Source organism: Jaculus jaculus, chromosome 14 (genome assembly GCF_020740685.1).
Source record: "Jaculus jaculus isolate mJacJac1 chromosome 14, mJacJac1.mat.Y.cur, whole genome shotgun sequence".
In the NCBI taxonomy this organism is placed as follows: Eukaryota; Metazoa; Chordata; class Mammalia; order Rodentia; family Dipodidae; genus Jaculus; species Jaculus jaculus.
Window position 1 is genome coordinate 24,442,291 of NC_059115.1, and position 24,427 is coordinate 24,466,717.

A 24,427-nucleotide genomic window follows, 5' to 3' on the forward strand; every position below is an offset into this window, starting at 1 on the left:
CTGTAGTTGAGGACAGGGCCTTTCAATCCCTCAGGATGTGACTGTAGTGGAAGACAGGGCCTTTCTATCCCTCAGGATGTGACTGTAGTTGAGGACAGGGCCTTTCAATCCCTTAGGATGTGACTGTAGTTGAGGACAGGGCCTTTCAGTCCCTCAGGATGTGACTGTAGTGGAGGACAGGGCCTTTCAGTCCCTCAGGATGTGACTGTAGTTGAGGACAGGGCCTTTCAATCCCTCAGGATGTGACTGTAGTTGAGGACAGGGCCTTTCATTCCCTCAGGACGTGACTGTAGTGGAGGACAGGGACTTTCAGTCCCTCAGGACATGACTGTAGTTGAGGACAGGGCCTTTCAGTCCCTCAGGATGTGACTGTAGTTGAGGACAGGGCCTTTCAGTCCCTCAGGATGTGACTGTAGTGGAGGACAGGGCCTTTTAGTCCCTCAGGATGTGACTGTAGTGGAGGACAGGGCCTTTCAGTCCCTCAGGACGTGACTGTAGTGGAGGACAGGGCCTTTCTATCCATCAGGATGTGACTGTAGTTGAGGACAGGGCATTTCAATCCCTCAGGATGTGACTGTAGTGGAGGACAGGTCCTTTCATTCCCTCAAGATGTGACTCTAGTGGAGGACAGGGCCTCTCAATCCCTCAGGATGTGACTGTAGTTGAGGACAGGGCCTTTCAGTCCCTCAGGATGTGACTGTAGTTGAGGACAGGGCCTTTCAATCCCTCAGGATGTGACTGTAGTGGAGGACAGGGCCTTTCATTCCCTCATGATGTGACTGTAGTGGAGGACAGGGCCTTTCAATCCCTCAGGATGTGACTGTAGTTGAGGACAGGGCCTTTCAATCCCTCAGGATGTGACTGTAGTGGAGGACAGGGCCTTTCAATCCCTCAGGATGTGACTGTAGTGGAGGACAGGGCCTTTCAATCCCTCAGGATGTGACTGTAGTGGAGGACGGGCCTTTCAGTCCCTCAGGATGTGAGTGTAGTTGAGGACAGGGCCTTTCAATCCCTCAGGATATGACTGTAGTGGAGGACAGGGCCTTTCATTCCCTCAGGATGTGAGTGTAGTGGAGGACAGGGCCTTTCAGTCCCTCAGGATGTGACTGTAGTGGAGGACAGGGCCTTTCAGTCCTCAGGATGTGAGTGTAGTTGAGGACAGGGCCTTTCAATCCCTCAGGATATGACTGTAGTGGAGGACAGGGCCTTTCATTCCCTCAGGATGTGACTGTAGTGGAGGACAGGGCCTTTCAGTCCCTCAGGATGTGACTGTAGTGGAGGACAGGGCCTTTCAGTCCCTCAGGACGTGACTGTAGTGGAGGACAGGGCCTTTCAATCCCTCAGGATGTGACTGTAGTGGAGGACAGGTCCTTTCATTCCCTCAAGATGTGACTCTAGTGGAGGACAGGGCCTTTCATTCCCTCAGGACATGACTGTAGTTGAGGACAGGGCCTTTCAAGTCCCTCAGGTTGTGACTGTAGTGGAGGTCAGGGCCTTTCAATCCCTCTAGATGTGACTGTAGTGGAGGACAGGGCCTTTCAATCCCTCAGGATGTGACTGTAGTTGAGGACAGGGCCTTTCAATCCCTCAGGATGTGACTGTAGTGGAGGACAGGGCCTTTCATTCCCTCAGGATGTGACTGTAGTTGAGGACGGAGCCTTTCAGTCCCTCAGGATGTGACTGTAGTTGAGGACAGGGCCTTTCAATCCCTCAGGATGTGACTGTAGTTGAGGACAGGGCCTTTCATTCCCTCAGGACATGACTGTAGTTGAGGACAGGGCCTTTCAATCCCTCAGGACGTGACTGTAGTTGAGGACAGGGCCTTTCATTCCCTCAGGACATGACTGTAGTTGAGGACAGGGCCTTTCAGTCCCTCAGGTTGTGACTGTAGTGGAGGACAGGGCCTTTCAATCCCTCTAGATGTGACTGTAGTGGAGGACAGGGCCTTTCAATCCCTCAGGACGTGACTGTAGTTGAGGACAGGGCCTTTCATTCCCTCAGGACATGACTGTAGTTGAGGACAGGGCCTTTCAATCCCTCAGGATGTGACTGTAGTTGAGGACAGGGCCTTTCAATCCCTTAGGATGTGACTGTAGTTGAGGACAGGGCCTTTCAGTCCCTCAGGATGTGACTGTAGTGGAGGACAGGGCCTTTCAGTCCCACAGGATGTGACTGTAGTTGAGGACAGGGCCTTTCAATCCCTCAGGATGTGACTGTAGTTGAGGACAGGGCCTTTCATTCCCTCAGGACGTGACTGTAGTGGAGGACAGGGCCTTTCAGTCCCTCAGGACATGACTGTAGTTGAGGACAGGGCCTTTCAGTCCCTCAGGATGTGACTGTAGTTGAGGACAGGGCCTTTTAGTCCCTCAGGATGTGACTGTAGTGGAGGACAGGGCCTTTCAGTCCCTCAGGATGTGACTGTAGTGGAGGACAGGGCCTTTCAGTCCCTCAGGACGTGACTGTAGTGGAGGACAGGGCCTTTCTATCCCTCAGGATGTGACTGTAGTTGAGGACAGGGACTTTCAATCCCTCAGGATGTGACTGTAGTGGAGGACAGGTCCTTTCATTCCCTCAAGATGTGACTCTAGTGGAGGACAGGGCCTTTCATTCCCTCAGGATGTGACTGTAGTTGAGGACAGGGCCTTTCAGTCCCTCAGGATGTGACTGTAGTTGAGGACAGGGCCTTTCAATCCCTCAGGATGTGACTGTAGTGGAGGACAGGGCCTTTCATTCCCTCAGGATGTGACTGTAGTGGAGGACAGGGCCTTTCAATCCCTCAGGATGTGACTGTAGTTGAGGACAGGGCCTTTCAATCCCTCAGGATGTGACTGTAGTGGAGGACAGGGCCTTTCAATCCCTCAGGATGTGACTGTAGTGGAGGACAGGGCCTTTCAATCCCTCAGGATGTGACTGTAGTTGAGGACAGGGCCTTTCATTCCCTCAGGATGTGACTGTAGTGGAGGACGGGCCTTTCAGTCCCTCAGGATGTGAGTGTAGTTGAGGAGAGGGCCTTTCAATCCCTCAGGATATGACTGTAGTGGAGGACAGGGCCTTTCATTCCCTCAGGATGTGACTGTAGTGGAGCACAGGGCCTTTCAGTCCCTCAGGATGTGACTGTAGTGGAGGACAGGGCTTTTCAGTCCCTCAGGTCGTGACTGTAGTGGAGGACAGGGCCTTTCTATCCCTCAGGATGTGACTGTAGTTGAGGACAGGGCCTTTCAATCCCTCAGGATGTGACTGTAGTGGAGGACAGGTCCTTTCATTCCCTCAAGATGTGACTCTAGTGGAGGACAGGGCCTTTCAATCCCTCAGGATGTGACTGTAGTTGAGGACAGGGCCTTTCAGTCCCTCAGGATGTGACTGTAGTTGAGGACAGGGCCTTTCAATCCCTCAGGATGTGACTGTAGTTGAGGACAGGGCCTTTCAATCCCTCAGGATGTGACTGTAGTGGAGGACAGGGCTTTTCAATCCCTCAGGATGTGACTGTAGTTGAGGACAGGGCCTTTCAATCCCTCAGGATGTGACTGTAGTTGAGGACAGGGCCTTTCATTCCCTCAGGATGTGACTGTAGTGGAGGACGGGCCTTTCAGTCCCTCAGGATGTGAGTGTAGTTGAGGACAGGGCCTTTCAATCCCTCAGGATATGACTGTAGTGGAGGACAGGGCCTTTCATTTCCTCAGGATGTGACTGTAGTGGAGGACAGGGCCTTTCAGTCCCTCAGGATGTGACTGTAGTGGAGGACAGGGCCTTTCATTCCCTCAGGATGTGACTGTAGTGGAGGACAGGGCCTTTCAGTCCCTCAGGATGTGACTGTAGTTGAGGACAGGGCCTTTCATTCCCTCAGGACGTGACTGTAGTGGAGGACAGGGCCTTTCAGTCCCTCAGGATGTGACTGTAGTGGAGGACAGGGCCTTTCAATCCCTCAGGATGTGACTGTAGTGGAGGACAGGGCCTTTCATTCCCTCAGGACGTGACTGTAGTGGAGGACAGGGCCTTTCATTCCCTCAGGATGTGACTGTAGTGGAGGACAGGGTCTTTCAGTCCCTCAGGATGTGACTGTAGTTGAGGACAGGGCCTTTCAGTCCCTCAGGACGTGACTGTAGTGGAGGACAGGGCCTTTCAATCCCTCAGGATGTGACTGTAGTGGAGGACAGGGCCTTTCAATCCCTCAGGATGTGACTGTAGTGGAGGACAGGGCCTTTCAGTCCCTCAGGATGTGACTGTAGTTGAGGACAGGGACTTTCAAGCCCTCAGGTTGTGACTGTAGTGGAGGACAGGGCCTTTCTATCCCTCAGGATGTGACTGTAGTGGAGGACAGGGCCTTTCAGTCCCTCAGGATGTGACTGTAGTGGAGGACAGGGCCTTTCTATCCCTCAGGTTGTGACTGTAGTGGAGGACAGGGCCTTTATATCCCTCAGGATGTGACTGTAGTGGAGGACAGGGCCTTTCTATCCCTCAGGATGTGACTGTAGTGGAGGACAGGGCCTTTCAGTCCCTCAGGATGTGACTGTAGTGGAGGACAGGGCCTTTCAATCCCTCAGGATGTGACTGTAGTGGAGGACAGGGCCTTTCAATCCCTCAGGATGTGACTGTAGTGGAGGACAGGGCCTTTCAGTCCCTCAGGATGTGACTGTAGTTGAGGACAGGGCCTTTCAGTCCCTCAGGACGTGACTGTAGTGGAGGACAGGGCCTTTCAGTCCCTCAGGACGTGACTGTAGTGGAGGACAGGGCCTTTCAATCCCTCAGGATGTGACTGTAGTGGAGGACAGGGCCTTTCAGTCCCTCAGGACGTGACTGTAGTTGAGGACAGGGCCTTTCAGTCCCTCAGGATGTGACTGTAGTGGAGGACAGGGCCTTTCAATCCCTCAGGATGTGACTGTAGTGGAGGACAGGGCCTTTCAGTCCCTCAGGATGTGACTGTATTGGAGGACAGGGCCTTTCAATCCCTCAGGATGTGACTGTAGTTGAGGACAGGGCCTTTCAGTCCCTCAGGATGTGACTGTAGTGGAAGACAGGGCCTTTCTATCCCTCAGGATGTGACTGTAGTGGAGGACAGGGCCTTTCAATCCCTCAGGATGTGACTGTAGTTGAGGACATGGCCTTTCAGTCCCTCAGGATGTGACTGTAGTGGAAGACAGGGCCTTTCTATCCCTCAGAATGTGACTGTAGTTGAGGACAGGGCCTTTCAATCCCTCAGGATGTGACTGTAGTTGAGGACAGGGCCTTTCTATCCCTCAGGATGTGACTGTAGTGGAGGACAGGGCCTTTCAATCCCTCAGGATGTGACTGTAGTTGAGGACGGGGCCTTTCAATCCCTCAGGATGTGACTGTAGTTGAGGACGGGGCCTTTCAATCCCTCAGGATGTGACTGTAGTTGAGGACGGGGCCTTTCAATCCCTCAGGACGTGACTGTAGTGGAGGACAGGGCCTTTCAGTCCCTCAGGATGTGACTGTAGTTGAGGACAGGGCCTTTCAGTCCCTCAGGACGTGACTGTAGTGGAGGACAGGGCCTTTCAGTCCCTCAGGATGTGACTGTAGTGGAGGACAGGGCCTTTCAGTCCCTCAGGATGTGACTGTAGTGGAGGACAGGGCCTTTCAGTCCCTCAGGATGTGACTGTAGTGGAGGACAGGGCCTTTCAGTACCTCAGGATGTGACTGTAGTTGAGGACAGGGCCTTTCAGTCCCTCAGGATGTGACTGTAGTTGAGGACAGGGCCTTTCTATCCCTTAGGATGTAACTGTAGTGGAGGACAGGGCCTTTCAGTCCCTCAGGATGTGACTGTATTGGAGGACAGGGCCTTTCAATCCCTCAGGATGTGACTGTAGTGGAGGACAGGGCCTTTCAATCCCTCAGGATGTGACTGTAGTTGAGGACAGGGCCTTTCAGTCCCTCAGGATGTGACTGTAGTGGAGGACAGGGCCTTTCAATCCCTCAGGATGTGACTGTAGTTGAGGACAGGGCCTTTCAGTCCCTCAGGACGTGACTGTAGTGGAGGACAGGGCCTTTCAATCCCTCAGGATGTGACTGTAGTTGAGGACAGGGCCTTTCAGTCCCTCAGGACGTGACTGTAGTGGAGGACAGTGCCTTTCAGTCCCTCAGGACGTGACTGTAGTGGAGGACAGGGCCTTTCAATCCCTCAGGATGTGACTGTAGTGGAGGACAGGGCCTTTCAGTCCCTCAGGACGTGACTGTAGTGGAGGACAGGGCCTTTCAGTCCCTCAGGACGTGACTGTAGTGGAGGACAGGGCCTTTCAGTCCCTCAGGATGTGACTGTAGTGGAGGACAGGGCCTTTCAGTCCCTCAGGACGTGACTGTAGTGGAGGACAGGGCCTTTCAGTCCCTCAGGATGTGACTGTAGTGGAGGACAGGGCCTTTCTATCCCTCAGGATGTGACTGTAGTGGAGGACAGGGTCTTTCAGTCCCTCAGGATGTGACTGTAGTGGAGGACAGGGCCTTTCTATCCCTCAGGATGTGACTGTAGTGGAGGACAGGGCCTTTCAGTACCTCAGGACATGACTGTAGTGGAGGACAGGGCCTTTCTATCCCTCAGGATGTGACTGTAGTGGAGGACAGGGTCTTTCAGTCCCTCAGGACGTGACTGTAGTGGAGGACAGGGCCTTTCAGTCCCTCAGGTTGTGACTGTAGTGGAGGACAGGGCCTTTCAATCCCTCAGGATGTGACTGTAGTTGAGGACAGGGCCTTTCTATCCCTCAGGATGTGACTGTAGTGGAGGACAGGGCCTTTCTATCCTTCAGGACCTGACTGTAGTGGAGGACAGGTCTTTCTATCCCTCAGGTTGTGACTGTAGTGGAGGACAGGGCCTTTCAATCCCTCAGGATGTGACTGTAGTTGAGGACAGGGCCTTTCAGTCCCTCAGGACGTGACTGCAGTGGAGGACAGGGCCTTTCAGTCCCTCAGGATGTGACTGTAGTGGAGGACAGGGCCTTTCAATCCATCAGGACGTGACTGTAGTTGAGGACAGGGCCTTTCAGTCCCTCAGGACGTGACTGTAGTGGAGGACAGGGCCTTTCAGTCCCTCAGGATGTGACTGTAGTGGAGGACAGGGCCTTTCAATCCCTCAGGATGTGACTGTAGAGGAGGACAGGGCCTTTCAGTCCCTCAGGATGTGACTGTAGTGGAGGACAGGGCCTTTCAATCCCTCAGGATGTGACTGTAGTGCAGGACAGGGCCTTTCAGTCCCTCAGGATGTGACTGTAGTGGAGGACAGGGCCTTTCTATCCCTCAGGATGTGACTGTAGTTGAGGACAGGGCCTTTCTATCCCTCAGGATGTGACTGTAGTGGAGGACAGGGCCTTTCAATCCCTCAGGATGTGACTGTAGTTGAGGACGGGGCCTTTCAATCCCTCAGGATGTGACTGTAGTTGAGGACGGGGCCTTTCAATCCCTCAGGATGTGACTGTAGTTGAGGACGGGGCCTTTCAATCCCTCAGGATGTGACTGTAGTGGAGGACAGGGCCTTTCAGTCCCTCAGGATGTGACTGTAGTTGAGGACAGGGCCTTTCTATCCCTCAGGATGTGACTGTAGTGGAGGACAGGGCCTTTCAATCCCTCAGGATGTGACTGTAGTTGAGGACAGGGCCTTTCAGTCCCTCAGGATGTGACTGTAGTGGAGTACAGGGCCTTTCAATCCCTCAGGATGTGACTGTAGTTGAGGACAGGGCCTTTCAGTCCCTCAGGACGTGACTGTAGTGGAGGACAGGGCCTTTCAGTCCCTCAGGATGTGACTGTAGTGGAGGACAGGGCTTTTCAATCCCTCAGGATGTGACTGTAGTGGAGGACAGGGCCTTTCAGTCCCTCAGGATGTGACTGTAGTGGAGGACAGGGCCTTTCAGTCCCTCAGGATATGACTGTAGTTGAGGACAGGGCCTTTCATTCCATCAGGACGTGACTGTAGTGGAGGACAGGGCCTTTCAGTCCCTCAGGATGTGACTGTAGTGGAGGACAGGGCCTTTCAGTCCCTCAGGATGTGACTGTAGTTGAGGACAGGGCCTTTCAGTCCCTCAGGATGTGACTGTAGTTGAGGACAGGGCCTTTCAGTCCCTCAGGATGTGACTGTAGTGGAGGACAGGGCCTTTCAGTCCCTCAGGATGTGACTGTAGTGGAGGACAGGGCCTTTCTATCCCTCAGGATGTGACTGTAGTTGAGGACAGGGCCTTTCAGTCCCTCAGGATGTGAGTGTAGTTGAGGACAGGGCCTTTCAATCCCTCAGGACGTGACTGTAGTTGAGGACAGGGCCTTTCAGTCCCTCAGGATGTGACTGTAGTGGAGGACAGGGCCTTTCTATCCCTCAGGATGTGACTGTAGTTGAGGACAGGGCCTTTCAGTCCCTCAGGATGTGACTGTAGTTGAGGACAGGGCCTTTCAGTCCCTCAGGATGTGACTGTAGTGGAGGACAGGGCCTTTCAGTCCCTCAGGATGTGACTGTAGTGGAGGACAGGGCCTTTCTATCCCTCAGGATGTGACTGTAGTTGAGGACAGGGCCTTTCAGTCCCTCAGGATGTGACTGTAGTGGAGGACAGGGCCTTTCAGTCCCTCAGGATGTGAGTGTAGTTGAGGACAGGGCCTTTCAATCCCTCAGGACGTGACTGTAGTGGAGGACAGGGCCTTTCAGTCCCTCAGGATGTGACTGTAGTGGAGGACAGGGCCTTTCATTCCCTCAGGATGTGACTGTAGTGGAGGACAGGGCCTTTCAGTCCCTCAGGATGTGACTGTAGTGGAGGACAGGGCCTTTCAATCCCTCAGGATGTGACTGTAGTGGAGGACAGGGCCTTTCAGTCCCTCAGGATGTGACTGTAGTGGAGGACAGGGCCTTTCAGTCCCTCAGGATGTGACTGTAGTGGAGGACAGGGCCTTTCAGTCCCTCAGGACGTGACTGTAGTTGAGGACAGGGCCTTTCAATCCCTCAGGATGTGACTGTAGTGGAGGACAGGGCCTTTCAGTCCCTCAGGATGTGACAGTAGTTGAGGACAGGGCCTTTCATTCCCTCCGGATGTGACTGTAGTGGAGGACGGGGCCTTTCATTCCCTCAGGATGTGACTGTAGTTGAAGATGAGGCCTTACAGTCCCTCAGGATGTGACTGTTGTGGATTACCGAGCTTTTCCATCCCTGTGATGTGATTGTTGTGGAGGGAGGACTTTTAGTGAAAACTGAGGGTCAATGGGGTCACTTGTGTGGTCCTGATGTAATGTTCCTGGTGTCCTTAAATGGGGTGATTAATACACAGGGACACACTGAGTGACTACCATTCAAGGTCACATAGATAGAACATGCTGTGTACATGTCAAGGACAGAGACTCCAGTAGAAATGAACCCTGAACAAACCTTGTTCTTCCAGCCTCCAGGACCATGGGAGATAGTGTTTGGTTTACCTAGGCTGTGAGACTGTATTGGCAGTTCTAGTGATAAGTATGAGAATTAAACTCCTGTTCACTTCAGGGGAGCTAGAGTCCAGAATGGCAGGTGTTCATGGGACCCAGATATAACATGGGAGCCTCGGGAGGCAGAAATAACTTTGTTCATTCACTCTGCCCCTTAATCGATTTTTAGGTACTAGGTAAACCTGTTCCCAGTGCTGTGAGCACAGGGGTGAAAGGCGTGAGCTGGCCCTGTGAGGTGTGGCTCAGTTTTCTGAGGAGAGCAGCACAGAGTAATGATGAAGCAGATAGAGGAGCATGTCTGGCCAGTATGGGGCGAGGCGTGCTGTGTACTAGGGAGACATCCCACATTGGCAGCGAGACAGAAGAGCCTAGGATATTGGGTCAGAGACACTGGTGGAGTAGGTTGTGGGCAGAGTGGTCTTGGCACATGATGAGGTGAGGAGGAAGTGTTGGCCTAGTGAGGAGGTAGGTGTTGGGTACAGACAGGCCACTGGTTATTGTATGGCTTATACGCCCGGACTCTGGTCAGACTGCCTAATGATATTTGAACCAGCAGTGTGATGTCAAACAAGTTTCTTAACCTTCCTGAACATCACAGGAATTATCTGTGAAGGGGGGACAGTAACATACCTTCTGCATGGGCTTGCTGTGAGGATTAGAGGCTCTAGTGCATGACAGCCATTGCACATGTGTGAAAGATGATGGCCATGTCTGGGATGTTGGCCCCATCTTGAGAGTTCTGGGGATCCATCAAAGACTTTAGGGAGAAGACTGCCCTAGACAGAAGTGGGTTTTCAAATATTCTACATGGTGTGTTTGAGAGCTCTATTCTCCTTATTTTCTTTATTTATTTGCACATGCACACACATGTATGTATGTGTGTATATAGGCATGTCAGTGTCTCTTGTCATTACAAATGGACTCCAGATGCATGCACCACTTTGTATCTTGCACTGGATTGAGTCCCAGATCAGCAGGCTTTGTAAGAAACTGCTGAGCCATCTCCTCACCCCTGGAGATCTGTATTTTCCTAAGTGTAGGAAGTTGAGAACTCAATTAATCATTCTATTCCCATGGGATACTTACTCTGAGTCTTTACCACATACAATGGCTAGAGAATGAGAAAAAAAAAAAACCTTTAAAAAAACTTTTTTTGTTATTTTTATTTATTTATTTGAGAGCAACAGACAGAGAGAGAAAGAAGCACATAGAGAGAGGGAGAGAGGGAATGGGCGCGCCAGAGCCTCCAGCCACTGCAAACGAACTCTAAACACGTGCGCTCCCTTGTGCATCTGGCTAACATGGGTCCTGGGGAGTCGAGCCTCGAACCGAGGTCCTTAGGCTTCACAGGCAAGCACCTAACCGCTAAGCCATCTCTCCTGCCCCCCCTTTTTTTTTTAAAATAAAGAACTTATTTAAAATTGTGTAAGTATACACAATACAGTGCTTGCTGTCGGCTGCTGTAGCAGTCAGCCTCATGTTGCTGGCATAAACTTCTAAGCTGGGCACAGTTATGGGAGGAAGGGAATTTATTGGAAGCTTATAGATTCTGTAATGGCAGAAGAAGCTGACCAACTTTCACAGGTCTATGCAGAGAGGAATGCCACCACCATCACCAACAAGCGCTCTCCAGTAACTTCAGGCAAAGCTCAAGCACTTTGCATATCTTTAGACTGGAATTCCCCAAACACCCCTTAGTGCTGGACTCTAGGATACACCCACAATGACCCCTCCTGCAGTCAGGTGGCTGGAGCCAAATTACAAGTTTTAATAACTCCTGAATCACTGAGGGACATCCATTAAAATCACCACATTCTTCCCTTAGTCCCCAATAGATTCATAACCATTTCACATTATAAATTGTATTCAGTCCAATTTCAAAGGTCCGCATAAGTCTTTATCAACTTATGTTCTAAAGTCCAAAGTCTCATCTGAGGTTTAAAATAGTTTCTTAGCTGTGAGTCCTATAAAATAAAAACAACTTATATACTTTAGACACATAAAGGCACAAAGTAAACATTTTCAACTCCTACAGGGCATAACAAGGAGAGACTGGAACAATGCAGATGCAACAACCATCAAGCAAACATCAAACATCTGCAGTTCAAGTCGAATATCATAGCCAGTGACCAGTGAGGAGTCCCTGGATTTTCCAATTCTGCCCCTCCAGCTGGGTAGAATGGCCAGGGAAAATTTCCATCCCAGGCCAACAGCAGACTCCATGGTAGCCCTTGCATAGGCCCGGTATATCCAAAACATCTTTGTGCCTCCATGCAAACCACAGTCCATTTTCCCATGGTTCCACTGGCCTATCAGGGTCATCATGCCCAGCCTATATGCCACATTTCAGCAGCTGCTCCTGGGACCATGTGCATTTTATGACCTGCTCCATTTATTCTTCATGTTTCCAAAACCAATACCAGGTGTGTAGGACACAACTATATTCTTAGTTCAGGGATGAAATAAATAAGTGACTTTGAAGAGTAGGTTCCTTCTTTTCAGTTCTTCTTTCGAAAGAGTGCATTCCTACTATTCAGTCTTTCTGGGGTGGGATCACCTCAGAATACCAGTACTGAAAGTATTCTGTCCATTGTTTTAATGTAAAATAGTTGGGCCATCTTACTTAAAATTGCTAATGTATATGACAATAGCAGCATTAGTAACCAAAAAACCAGTCTCTGTGTCAGCAAATTTTAAACTTGTTTTAATTTCTACAATTTTAAATCTTATATCTCTCAGCCCCATATCTTCAGCCAACCACATAAATCCATTATAAATTTAACCTTCATCAAACTCTCTGGGCCTGGGCAGCATAATGTAGTCAGCCCTTATGCCAGTAGCCCAGTTCCAACAAGGTTTTCTACAGTCTTTCCTCTTAGAAAGTTCATAAGCCAAGCCTCCAAATATAATTCTCTTTGAAATTAGCAATTTCACCAAACTCTCATCAGAATAGTCCATAAAACTCAATTTACTGTACCAGATGTGTCTTCAGTTTCAAGTACCAAGTCCATGCCCAGTCCTCCAAAACAAAAGTTCCAAAAGACTAAAGTCAACATGGTCAGATTTATCACATAGCCACTCTACCCCACTCCTCAGTACCAATTCAACTGTCACAGATAACTTTGTGTTGCTTGCAGAAAACACCAAACCCAGTGCAGCTTGTGGGAGGAAGGGTTTATTTTGGGTTACAAACTCAAGGGGAAACTCCATGATGGCAAGATCAGAGTGTGGACATAACCTCTTGGCCAGCACCAGGTGGACAATAACAGCAGAAGAATGTGCCAAACACTGGCAAGGGGAAGCTGAGTATAATACTCATAAGGCCACCCTCAACAATGTACCACCTCCAGGAGTATTCAATCCCAAAATTGCCACTAGCTGGGGATTTAGCATTCAGAACTTGCAAGTTTAGAGGGACACCTGAATCAAACCACCACAGCTGTCTTGAAGGTTTGACTCAGTGGTGGGCTTCAGCCCACTCACACCATTGTACCACCATCACCATCGTCCATATGTAGAATGCTCTCATTTGCAAAGAAGAAGGTCTGCTCGTACTAGACATAGCTTCCTGTCCCCTCACCTCCCACTCCTGGGATTCACTATTCTACTCTGTGTCTCCATTACAGGGAATATTCTAGACATTTCACATCAGTACAGGCCTACGGTACTGCTGTCAGCTTATTCATGGAGCACAACATCCTCAAGCTCACCCACAGAATTCAGCATTGGTCAGAATTCCTTTTTGTTGAAAGCCAGCCAACTCAGATTCTGTTGTATGTGTACCCACTCCCCAACATTTTGTCCAACTATTTGTCTGCCAGTGGATACTTGGAAGGCTCTGCCTCTGGAATTTTGTGACCTGTGCTGTTCTGAAGAGGGCTATGCAAGAGTCTCTAAGTTTCTGCCTTTAACAATGTTGGATACATATCTATAAGTGGCAATGCTAGGCCATTATGGTAATTATTTTTTTAAAGAAGTTTTTAAAAAGGGCTGGAGAGATGGCTTAGCAGTTAAGGTACTTGCCTGTCATGCCAAGGACTCAGGTTTGATTCCCCAGGACCTGTGTAAGCCAGATGTACAAGATGGTGCATGTGTCTGGAGTTTGTTTGCAGTGGCTAGAGGCCCTGGTGCACCCATTCTCTCACTATCTGTCTCTTTCTCTGTCTCTCAATGAATAAATGAAAAAGCATTTAAAAATATAGCATAACATTACACTATAGAAATAGAAAAAAATAAAATGCATCTGAAGCATCTGTAAGTTCAAACTAATTTTTTAAGATAGCATACAAGGTAATGGATTTCATTATGACATTTCCATATATGTGTGTCATACTTTGTCTAAATCATCTCCTTACACCACTGCCCTATCTTCCTTTATTCTAGTTTGTTCTTTTCCTCCAAATAGACTTCCTTCTGCCTTTCTATCACAAGAATTTCCTTTTGTTATCATCCCCCTTAAGATCTCTTCTCCTCTCATGGTCACCTTTCTAGTTTCATGATATGCATTATATTTGAACTTAGAGTCTGCCTGTGAGAGAAAGCATGCAGGATTTGTCTTTCTGAGTCTGATTTCCTTCACTTAACATAATGATTTCTTGCAAATGCATGCTTTCATTTTTCTTTATAGCTGAATTAAATGCATTGTGTATATGTTGTTTTTAATGCATTCTTTCCATTTCTTGTACTTTAAGGAGACCATTCTTGCCAAAGTTTTATACAGCAGGTACGGAATATTTTATTCCAAGTTTTCCACTTAAAAATCACTAACTTTTGCTGTTGCTCCACAGATTTTATATGAAGCAGCAATTGCAATACTTCTTCAGAATATATTGACAAACTAGTTCCCTTAGTAATCCCCCATCACTGAAAGGAGTCACATTTGCCAAGGAGCCCTTCTGTCTCTTTTTAAAGTTCTTGGATATTTCTAGAGTTAAAACCTAAAAGTGTTTTCCTGAGCAATGTAGTAATTTTAAATAAAACAATGGGGATGAGGTAACTTGTGCGTGTGCTGAATTTAGATTGTAGACTTGAGGTTCAAATAGTCTAAAGTCTGAAAAGGTCTGCAATCTGAAACACTTCTGGTCCTAAGCATTTAAGATGAGGGAGACTCACCCTATATCAGCACCCATACTTACATCCCTTCCCATTGCTATTAGTAATGACATGTCCAGAGGACCGGACAGCATAGACAGTGGAGTTAAAAAAGAGCCCAGCCCAAACCAATCCTGTTCTCCATTTAAAGTGTTCAGTATGGGCTGGAGATATGGCTTAGCAGTTAAGCGCTTGCCTGTGAAGCCTAAGGACTCCAGTTTGAGGCTCAATTGCCCAGGACCCACGTAAGCCAGATGCACAAGGGGGCACATGCATCTGGAGTTCATTTGCAGCGGCTGGAGGCCCTGGCATGCCCATTCTCTCTCTCCCTCTCTCTCTATCTGCCTCTTTCTCTCTCTGTCTGTTTCTCACTCTCAAATAAATAATTAAATAAACAACAAAAAAGAGAAAAAAAATAAAGTGTTCAATATTTGGTTTCTGGACACTGGTGCAGAGAAGCTACTTAATGAATAATTCTTGGGTAAAACTTGACAAGTGTGTTAAAAACAGGTTAGAGGGTTTCAAGAGATGCAGACACTCCCACCCCATAGCAGATATGCCCAGTCACTTGCACCATTCCATCTACGACAGACATTCCCAGTCAAATAACAGCCACACATAGCAGACAGCCTCAATCAAATGCAGCACTCTAGCCACAGCAAATATCCTTAGTCAAACTGCAGAATAGCTTCATCTTGGACTTGGAGGCCTCACCTTGCTTCTGACTGGAAAATGGTACTATTGCCATGATGATGATGGGCATTTGCCTTTCTTCAAGATTTAAAAATTTATTCATTTTAAAGATATTTTTGATACATGTATATGTTGTATTTTGATCACATACATCCCTCTTACCTTCTCTTGTCTTCCTCCCACTTCCTATGAACCCCTTCTTTCTAATTAGTCCCTCTTCTACTTTGATATCTCTCTCACTGATCCATTGAATTTAATAGGGGTTGCTTTCATGAGCATGAGTGGAGGGTTATTTACCAGAGCATGGGGAACTTCTCAGTGGCTACATGACTCCCCCTCCCCCAGCAACCAGTAATTGTCAGTCACTCCTTGGGAAAGGGTGGAGCCTTATAAGCCCCCCCCCATGTATTATGCAATTTTATTTATTTATTTTTGGAGTAGGGTTTTGCTCTAGCCCAGGCTCACCTGGAATTCACTATGTAGTCTCAAGGTGCCCTTGAACTCACAGCAATCCTCTGCCTCCTGAGTGCTGGGATTGAAGGCATGCACCACCCTTATGCAGTGTTAGTAGGCCCCATTACGTGTAGGTTTTATGCAAGTAACCACAGCTATGTGGAGTACAATGATCATGTCATGTTCAGAAGACAATATTTAATAGTATTTCTCCCCATCCTTTGGCTCTTACATTCTTTCTGCCCATCTTCTAACAGTGTTCCCTGAGCCTTGGAGGGGTGATCAAGATGCCCTATTTATGGCTGAGCACTCAACTGGCCCTTATGCTTAGCACTTTGACCAGTTATGAGTCTGCAGTAAACAATCATCCACTATAAAAAGAAGCTTCTTTGAACAAGACTGAGAGCAGCACTAACCTATGGGCATGAAAATACATATTTAGAAGGCAGTTTGACAGACACAATATGTCCATTTAGCAAAACAGTAATAGTAGCTTTCCCGCCTAGAGTCTCCAGTCTTTCCAGCCTTGGGCTTTTGGCCAGGTTTAAATATCAAATATGATTCCTTCCTGTGGTGTTAGCCTTAAATTCTATCAAAAAGTGGTTAGTTACCCCCATAACAGTCATTACAGTGGGATCAACTTGGCTGCTTGGTCAGTTGTATGGCATACAGGGTCCACATCTGGGTTTTCAAGTTTTATAGCTTCTCAAATGTAAATATAATGGACTTTCCCACTGATGTGTCTTTTCTTCCTTTTCCTCCATCTAGGTATATTTTCTTTGGGGCCATGCAAAGGATATTATCCTGTCTTTCAAAACACTGGAAAGGTAAAGTATGAGTGATTCCTTTACATGTTGAACTTGACATTTATTTAGATTAGACTTTAGAACAGGTCAACCCAGGATTTACATCTTGCTGAGGTTATAAACTCTGAAACCAGCTCCCTTCTCCACCCTGGAAACAATGCTCACCTTGGGCCTGCAGCCCTTTCTGGATAGTCCTGGAAGTCAATGATGTGAGTGTGAACTCTGCTGTTGCTACCTCATCCCTTTCATGGCCCTCAGCTTCCTCATCTGTTAAATGGGGACAGTGAGGGGGACTCCTCTGGGGACTAAGAAGAAGCCAACACGAAGTGCAAAGCCACACTCAGTAAGCTCTACATTTGTCATCCTCTCTTCCCTGCTCTCCTGGGTGACTGCAAGGCCAAGGGAAGAATGTCCGAAAGGAAGGGCAGGTTAAATAGGACTCTGTGTGCACATGAGCAGACAGATCTGGCATCAGTATTGTCCCGTGGAAAGCTCTGCGTTGTACAACTCTCCATGAGGCACTTGTTTGAGATGACTGTTGGTACTGAGAAGTTTCATTGACATGTGACCACTGTCTAAGCTGTCCCAATGGCACTGAGGCAAAAATTGATTCTATCAAATAAGTTCATCATTTCTGTCCTCAGCTTGCACAGGGCTGGCAGTCTGGCACTACAAGGTGGCTAGTGATGACACTGAGCTGTTCTTGGCTATATGTGAGGAGACCTGGAATTGGCAATGGGCAGTTTGGTATCTACCACATGGCCCATGCAGTTGTCTTGATAGTGATCTTTAGCTGTGGTCTGATAAATTTCAGAAACCCCACCTTCTGCTGGGGAGGAGCAAGGGATATAGGGGAGGTAATGTGCTTTGCTATTCCTGGGGGTGAAGTGAACAGTCAGGTCCGGGATCCAAACACCCATCAAATGTAATTCTTGTCTTTAATGCATGTGTTTGTGGTGTGCATGCATGCGTGAAGGTGTCTACATGTGTGTGTGTGCACATGTGTGTGAGTACATGTGGAGGCTAGAGGTTGACATCAAGTGTCTTCTTCAGTCACTCTCCACTCTATGGAGATAGGGTCTTTCTGATTTGACTGGTTTGGCTAACTAGCTTGTCCCAAGAATCCCTTGACTCCTCTTCCTGAGTATTTATAGGTGAGTCACTACCCCTGGCCAGCATTTATATGGGCACAGGGGTCCAGACTCAAGTCCTCATGCCTATACCACAAGTGCTTTTATCCACTGAACTATCTCCCCAGCTCCCATCCAGTTTTTAAAATTTTTTTCCTCACTGGCTTGGAGTTCACTAAGCAGTCTAGACTGGCTGGCCAGTGATCCCTAGGAATCCCATCTCTGCCTCCCCAGTTTTATGTGAGTTCTGAGATTTTTATGTGAGTTCTGAGATCAAACTCAGGTCCTTATACTTATGCATCAAGCATTTTAACAGCTGAGCTCTCTTCAGCTCCAAATATACATCTTTAAAAAATATTATATATTTATGAGAGAGAGAGAGAGAGACAGATAGATAGAATGCATGTGTCAGGACCTGTAGTCACTACAAATATACTCCAGATGCATGTGCCACCTTGTGCATCTGACTTATCTGGATAATGGGGAATTGAACCTGAGTTCTTAGGCTTTGCCGGCTAGTGCCTCAACCACTAAACCACCTCCCTAGCCCCAAAATGTAATTCCTAGTTATTCTTTAGAACTTGACTATCACATTCACTGTCAGTCTATGCACAGATGGGTGGAGTGTGAGCCTAACTCAGCAGGGCTGGAGACTGCCAGGTGACCACAGCACAGGTGGCAGGTGTAGCTTTGGTTCCAGGTGTGGCCTTTTCATGTGCTCAGGAGTAGAAAGCATATTCATGAGATGTCTGCTCTTCCTCCCTCCATCAGGTCAGGCTCCATCTGCAGCTTGAGGAGAAAGCTTGCTGGCTCTGCCCCAGGCTGTGAACTTTTCTACAAAGTCATGCTTGTTCTCGGTAGACAATTGCCTTCTTATCCCTGGTAAAATGTGTAAGGATTCCGTAGAATGTAAGGATGACTATATACCACTGTGATGGATGGTGTGTTTGTAACTCCAAACTCACTGTTGTCACCCTGACCCTAGTGTGTGAAGATGTTTGGATGTGGGCTTTGGGAGCTGATTGGTCCTCCAAGGGTACTGAGAATGAGGACCCCATGAGAAGAAGATGAGAAGACAGCATTGGCATCTCTTCCTCTTTCTTTTGATGTGTGTGTGTGCACATGTGCACACGTGTAGTGTACATGTGTAGTGATCAGAAAATAACTTCTGATGTCAGTCTTCACTTTCCACTTTGTTTCTGAGATAAGTTCTCTCGTGGTTTACTTCTATATTTGCCAGGCACCCTTCTGCATGCTCTCCCATCTCTACCTGCCTTCATGCCACAGGCATGGCTTTGATGTGGGCTCTGGTGATCTGAAGCAGCTACTCTGACTTGTGCAGCAAGCACTCTACCCACTGAGCCATCTCCTGTCCCTTCTTCCTCTTTTGGAGACACCAGCCCTGTGAGGTTAGGGCCACCCTCAAGGCCTCATTTAACCTAGTGTCCTCCCTTGTTTCCAAGTACAGTAACAACTGGGATCAGGGTGTCAAGAGTGTGGCAGGGACATAATTCAGTCCTTAACACCTACTGTTAGACATTTAATTTGCCTGAAAATTGTTATGGTTGTGAATTGTTGCTGCAGTGAACATCTTCAGTTAAAACTATCTTTGAACATTCTAATTATTTTCTAGGTATGAAACTCTTGGAATAGGACAGAGAGTTTTCAGAAAGTATGTGGAGCACCTTGCTGGCAGTCAGGAATCCAGGCTGACTTGATTAATGTTCCCATTTATAAAGCACTTTTCTTAATGTGTCACTGTCACCTTCATTGTCTCTCAACAGCCCTGCCATTTAGAGGTGATAGATATGGACATGATCCCCATTTAGTAGATAAAGACACTAAGTCTCAGTGAAATGACGACGATAGCCCAGGTTAGGTGGTCACTGCTAGCACCCATGGAGGCTTCTGTTGCTGTGAGGTGTGCAGCTGCCACCTCCACCTTTGCTTCAGCGGCCTGTGTAATCATAACCTCAAGTTATCTGGTCCAGGTCCCCTAGGTAGAGCCACTCTTGGGCCTGACTCTGTGGTGGGAGGTATCACCAGGGAGCAGCCACCATCCATGGAGGACTGAACTGTGGCTGAGCCAGCCTGCTGTGGCTGGGACTGTCACATATACTCAGATTTCAGAGGCCAGAAGGAAAACAGCAGGAATGGTCATGGCTCTATTTCTTGGTACTGATTAGATAGTGTCATAGTACCATGATATCAGTGACATCAACAGGAAATATCAAATCATGTTCTTACACCTTTCAAAAATTTTATTTGTGTGTGTGTGTGTATGTGTATGGATGCCCTTGTGCCACGGCATGCATACAGAGATCAGAGGTCTTTCCTCCCCTTCTAGCCAATCTGTCAGACAAGGTCCGTCTTGTTGCTGCTGTTTATGAGCGTCTGGATAGCCCGGCTCTACCTCCCGTGGCTGTAGGTATGCTAGGATTAGATATGCATGTTTTGCTCTGTGTGTGGCTTTATATGGGTGCTAAGAAGGACTGGACTTGGGTCAGCAGGCTTGCAAGCAAGTGCGCTTTAAACTGCTGAGTCACCTCTCTAGCCCTGATCATTCCTTTTTGCTATTTTTCTTTTTTTAAATTTTTATTTTTTATTATTAACAACTGTCATATTATAGACAATAAACCATGATAATTCCTTCCCTTCTCACTTTCCCTTTCACAATTCCATTCTCATCATCTCATCTTAATTAGTCTCTCTTTTATTTTGATGACATCATCTTTTCCTCCTATTATACTAGTCTTGTGTAGGTAGTGACAGGCACTGTGAGGTCATGGATGTCCAGGCCATTTTGTGTCTGGAAGTGAATGTAAGGAGTCCTAGCCTTCCTTTGGCTCTTATATTCTTCCCATCATTTCTTCCGCAATGGAACCTGAGTCTTGGAAGGTGTGATAGAGATATTTCAGTGCTGAGCCTTTTGAGTCATCCCAGAGGTCACTGCTATCTGAAAAGAGAAGCTTCTCTAACCAAAGTGAGAGCAGCATTAATATATAGGTATGGACATTAAGAAAAGTGGTTACCGGGCAGTTTGGTGAGCACAATGTATGCATTTAGCCAGACACCAGCAGGCGTTACACCCCTAGGGCTCATGACTTCCCCTGTCATAGGTTTTTAGTATCAGGCATGTATTCCCTCCCATGGAGTGGGCCTCCAGTTCAATTAGAGAGCAATTGATTTCCCTCATAACAGACATGCCACTAATGCCCTCATTGGCTCTTTTGGCCTGGCTGACCAAACTTAAGGCTTGCAGTGTCCACTGTTGTTTATCCCCACCGGTGACTTTTCTCTCACCCATGGAACTGCATGCAGCATAGCTTTTTCCAGCTTGCTGTCAGCTGGTCTATAGGGAGGAGGTTTTCAGTTCAGCTCCAACAAGATTTCACCTTACAGCTCTAGCATGTGGAGTCTTCAGCAATACTTTTTTGCTATTGTTTGATGTAGCCAGAGGAATCTTAAAATTCTACCCATAGCTCCCATCTGTGTCCTATAGCACATTTTCCTGGGCAGCACTGCTATGGGCCACTTGCTGATACCTTTCACCTGCCCTCTGAGTGAAAGGGGGACTTGTCTCTGCTTTGGCCTTTCTGGTAACACTAAAGATAACGTGTCCCTTCACTACATTGGAGAGTGAGGGCTCTGGGCTGGCTGTGGCAGTGGCTTCCTTTGGTCTGTTTTGCTTGCAAGTCAAACCTCAGCACCTTTAGGTTTTATATTTTTAAAAATTTTTTTTGTTTATTTTTATTTATTTAGTTGAGAGTGACAGACAGAGAGAGAAAGAGGCAGAGAGAGAGAGGAGAGTGGGCACGTGAGGGCTTCTAGCTGCTGCAAATGAACTCCAGATGTGTGCGCCCCCTTGTACATCTGGCTGAGGTGGGTCCTGGGGAATCGAGCCTTGAACCGGGGTCCTTAGGCTTCACAGGTAAGTGCTTAACCACTAAGCCATCTCTCCTGCCCTAGGTTTTAGGTTTTGACTTCTTTAGAAAAAGTGGAAGATGTGACCATATCAAACACACGTGCTGACTAAGGAAGAGATGAATTTGGGGTGCTCCTGTAAGGAGACTGGTCCCTCAGTTGCTATTGTCCCCCGACTCCCTGTTGTTTTCTTGGAAGACTGCCTAGGCCTGGAGATTTCTGAATTTGCAATCCACCTGCACTTGTTTTCTTCTATCTCTGGAGCTACCATTCTGCCATCCCCATTGTCAGCTGTTGCAAGATTTCTGCTGGGCCAAGAATGCCATTGCTGGTTTCTGACCATCTCTTTAGTTAGGCAGCTGAGAGACAAGGGGAATCTCTAAGGCATCACAGAAACACTGATAGAGACAGAAATGGCTCATGGGAGCCTCCTTATCACCCTGGTGTGGGTGTACAGGCTCCAAGTGTGGGGAAGACACCAGGCATATGGAGTGATGCCAGCAAGTGCAGGCAGGAGGCAAGGTCAGATGTCTGCAGGGACAGGTAGGAACTGCCAGGATAGCAACGGGAGGCAATGGAGTCGGGGCAGCTAAGAGGCCAGGGCCTCCTACAGGAGCACCCCAAAAGTCAGCACTAGCTTTAATCACCACTCATGCGTGGGATGACCACATCTCTCACTTTTTCTGGAGAAGTCAAAATCTAAAATCTAAAGCTTGTGAGGAATTCACCTTGCAGGACTTTCCCAAATCAGGCCCATGAGAGGCCGTGGCTCTCAGGGTACATGCAAAGCCAAACAGTGTGGCTCTGAGTAGCTCTGGTGCCACCTCTGTGGTGGGTTCAGGACCAGACAGTGCCAAGTGGAGCAGGAAAAGGAGAGGCAGAAGGGCAGCTGTGTGTACTATTACAGAAGAATAGCCATCTGGCCGAGATGATGTGACAGTATTGTGTTTGTCAAAGCCTTTATAGAATGCTACCCTCGGGCACCCTAGGGATGCTGGCCATGAGCTATAGCAATAAGGGGAGCACAGATGGCCAGGCAGGTGGGCAGACACAGGCTCAGAGATACTGCCACGGGCTTCCTTCTACACTGGTGTCTGGTTGCTCTGTACCTATCAATGACAGCTGAGTCAAGCAGGAAGGCTCTGTCTGCAGTGGCTTCTGGGAAGCCTGGGGTGGAAACTCAGGGGAGAAACAGGCTCCATGGAGGACACAGTTGTACCAGTTTTCCTGTAAGTGGATAACGGACAAGTGGCTGTTGGTGTAGGGCCGGGCATGTGTGCGTATCCCTCTGGGCCCTGGGCCCTGGCTTGCAGTGACTAACTGGACCCACAGGAAGTGTTCAGGAGTCAAGTCACCTGGTGCCATGTCTATCCTATTCCTGGAGGGACATGTCTTTGTGGGGCATTTACAGTAGACAGAGCACGTTTAGGGACCATGTCCCCTTTTCCATCTCTCCTCTGTTCCCTGGAGTCCGCCTTCCTCTTTGTCCCTATTGGACCTTCTTCCTGAGGAGGCAACAGAGGCAAGGGCATGACTTGCGAGTCACGCTCTTCGTACTCCACTGTGGCTACTTACCTGGTGTGACTATGGTGAATTCTGAACCTAGGTGGGACCCCAGAAACTCAACGGTATCACCCTAGTGTGGTCCTTTTCTAAGGTTTTCACTACCATTTTAGGGAGTTGACACTTCATCCTATGTTGGTCATATGACTACTGCCACACCTTAGCCTTCCTGTCTCCATTCAAGACTTCGAAACAAGGATAAAGGAAGTAAAGGAACCATAAATGTGTTTTTTCATTCTTATCTCTTTCATCACAAAAACAAAAAAGTTTTCAGTAATTCCCAATAAATTGCATCTTACACCCCACTGTCCAGATTAACCAAGCCCAGTTGTAAGGGAAGCCCTCAGCAAGTGTGAATGGGCACTGTGTGTTTTTCTAGGTTGGGAGAAAGCAAAGGGTGAATAGTGATTGTTGGGTTGGTCAGTTGGTGTGTGTGCCGGCAATCTGCATGCCCACTGTGGTCCTTTCATTGTGCCTCTGTTCTCTCCTGCTTCCCTTCTGGAGACAGGGTTGAGCATAGGTGTGCTTGGTGGCTGTTAGTGATCTTGTTGCCTCGCTTCCAAAGCACAGCATCTTTGATGCCCCACAGACAATGAGCAGAGGACTGGCAAGTTCAAGCTGCAGGCCAGATGCCAGAGGCTGTGGGTGGCAAGGGCCATGGAGCTGTAGCTCCCAGCCAGCTAGCCTCCCTCAGAGCCAGAGCCACAGCCGAAGGAGGAGCCGACGTGTGTGGGTACACGTTCGTGTGTACATGTGTGGACCTGGACACATGTGGGGGTTGGCACTGTCCCAGGGCCACTCAAGAGCATCACGTGTACTTTCCAGGTTCGGGGGGATCCACTCAGTGTTCACGAACCTGCTGCTGTGGGCCAACAGCGTCCTGAACGAGTCCAAGCACCAGCTGAATGAGCACAAGGAGCGGCTTGTCACGCTGGGCTTCGGCAACATCAGCACAGGTGAGGGCCGCCGCCCGGACTGCGCTGGCCCCAGCCGGCCCTCAGCAGACAGGCCCGCCACCCCAGGCCCTCCTCCTGCCTCCCCCAGTGGCGCCAGGGGCATGATTATAGGCTTCTTCCTAGCTGGTTGGGAGACATAGAGGCCCAGGGTTATCATTTGGACCATGTCTCACGCCCAGGTGGCTGGAGAACTCCGCCCTTGACATCCCCGGGTCACAGGTGGTTGTCTCTGTTGGCATTTTAATTAAGCCTCTCTCAGCAGATCTTTCTTCTGACGTTCTTCAAACGTCCCCAGGTTGCCTGCTGGCTGCTGGGCTCAGTAGGCTGCAGTTTATTGAGGCTTTTATCTAACTATATTTAGCTCATTGTTTTAGTGTGTCTTTATTTTCCCTAGTTCCTGCTCAGGAGCCTG

The 24,427-nt window shown here is 48.4% G+C and overlaps 1 protein-coding gene across 1 annotated transcript in view; it reads left to right on the forward strand.

The window, feature by feature from the left end:
- The window catches only part of Otop1 (otopetrin 1), a 44,105-nt gene that overhangs the window by 11,837 nt on the left and 7,841 nt on the right, over positions 1-24,427 (forward strand). The window contains exons 3-4 of the mRNA XM_004669846.2: positions 16,405-16,463; positions 23,885-24,015. Coding sequence (XP_004669903.2) covers positions 16,405-16,463; positions 23,885-24,015 — 190 coding nt within the window. The remainder of the gene's footprint in view (positions 1-16,404; positions 16,464-23,884; positions 24,016-24,427) is intronic.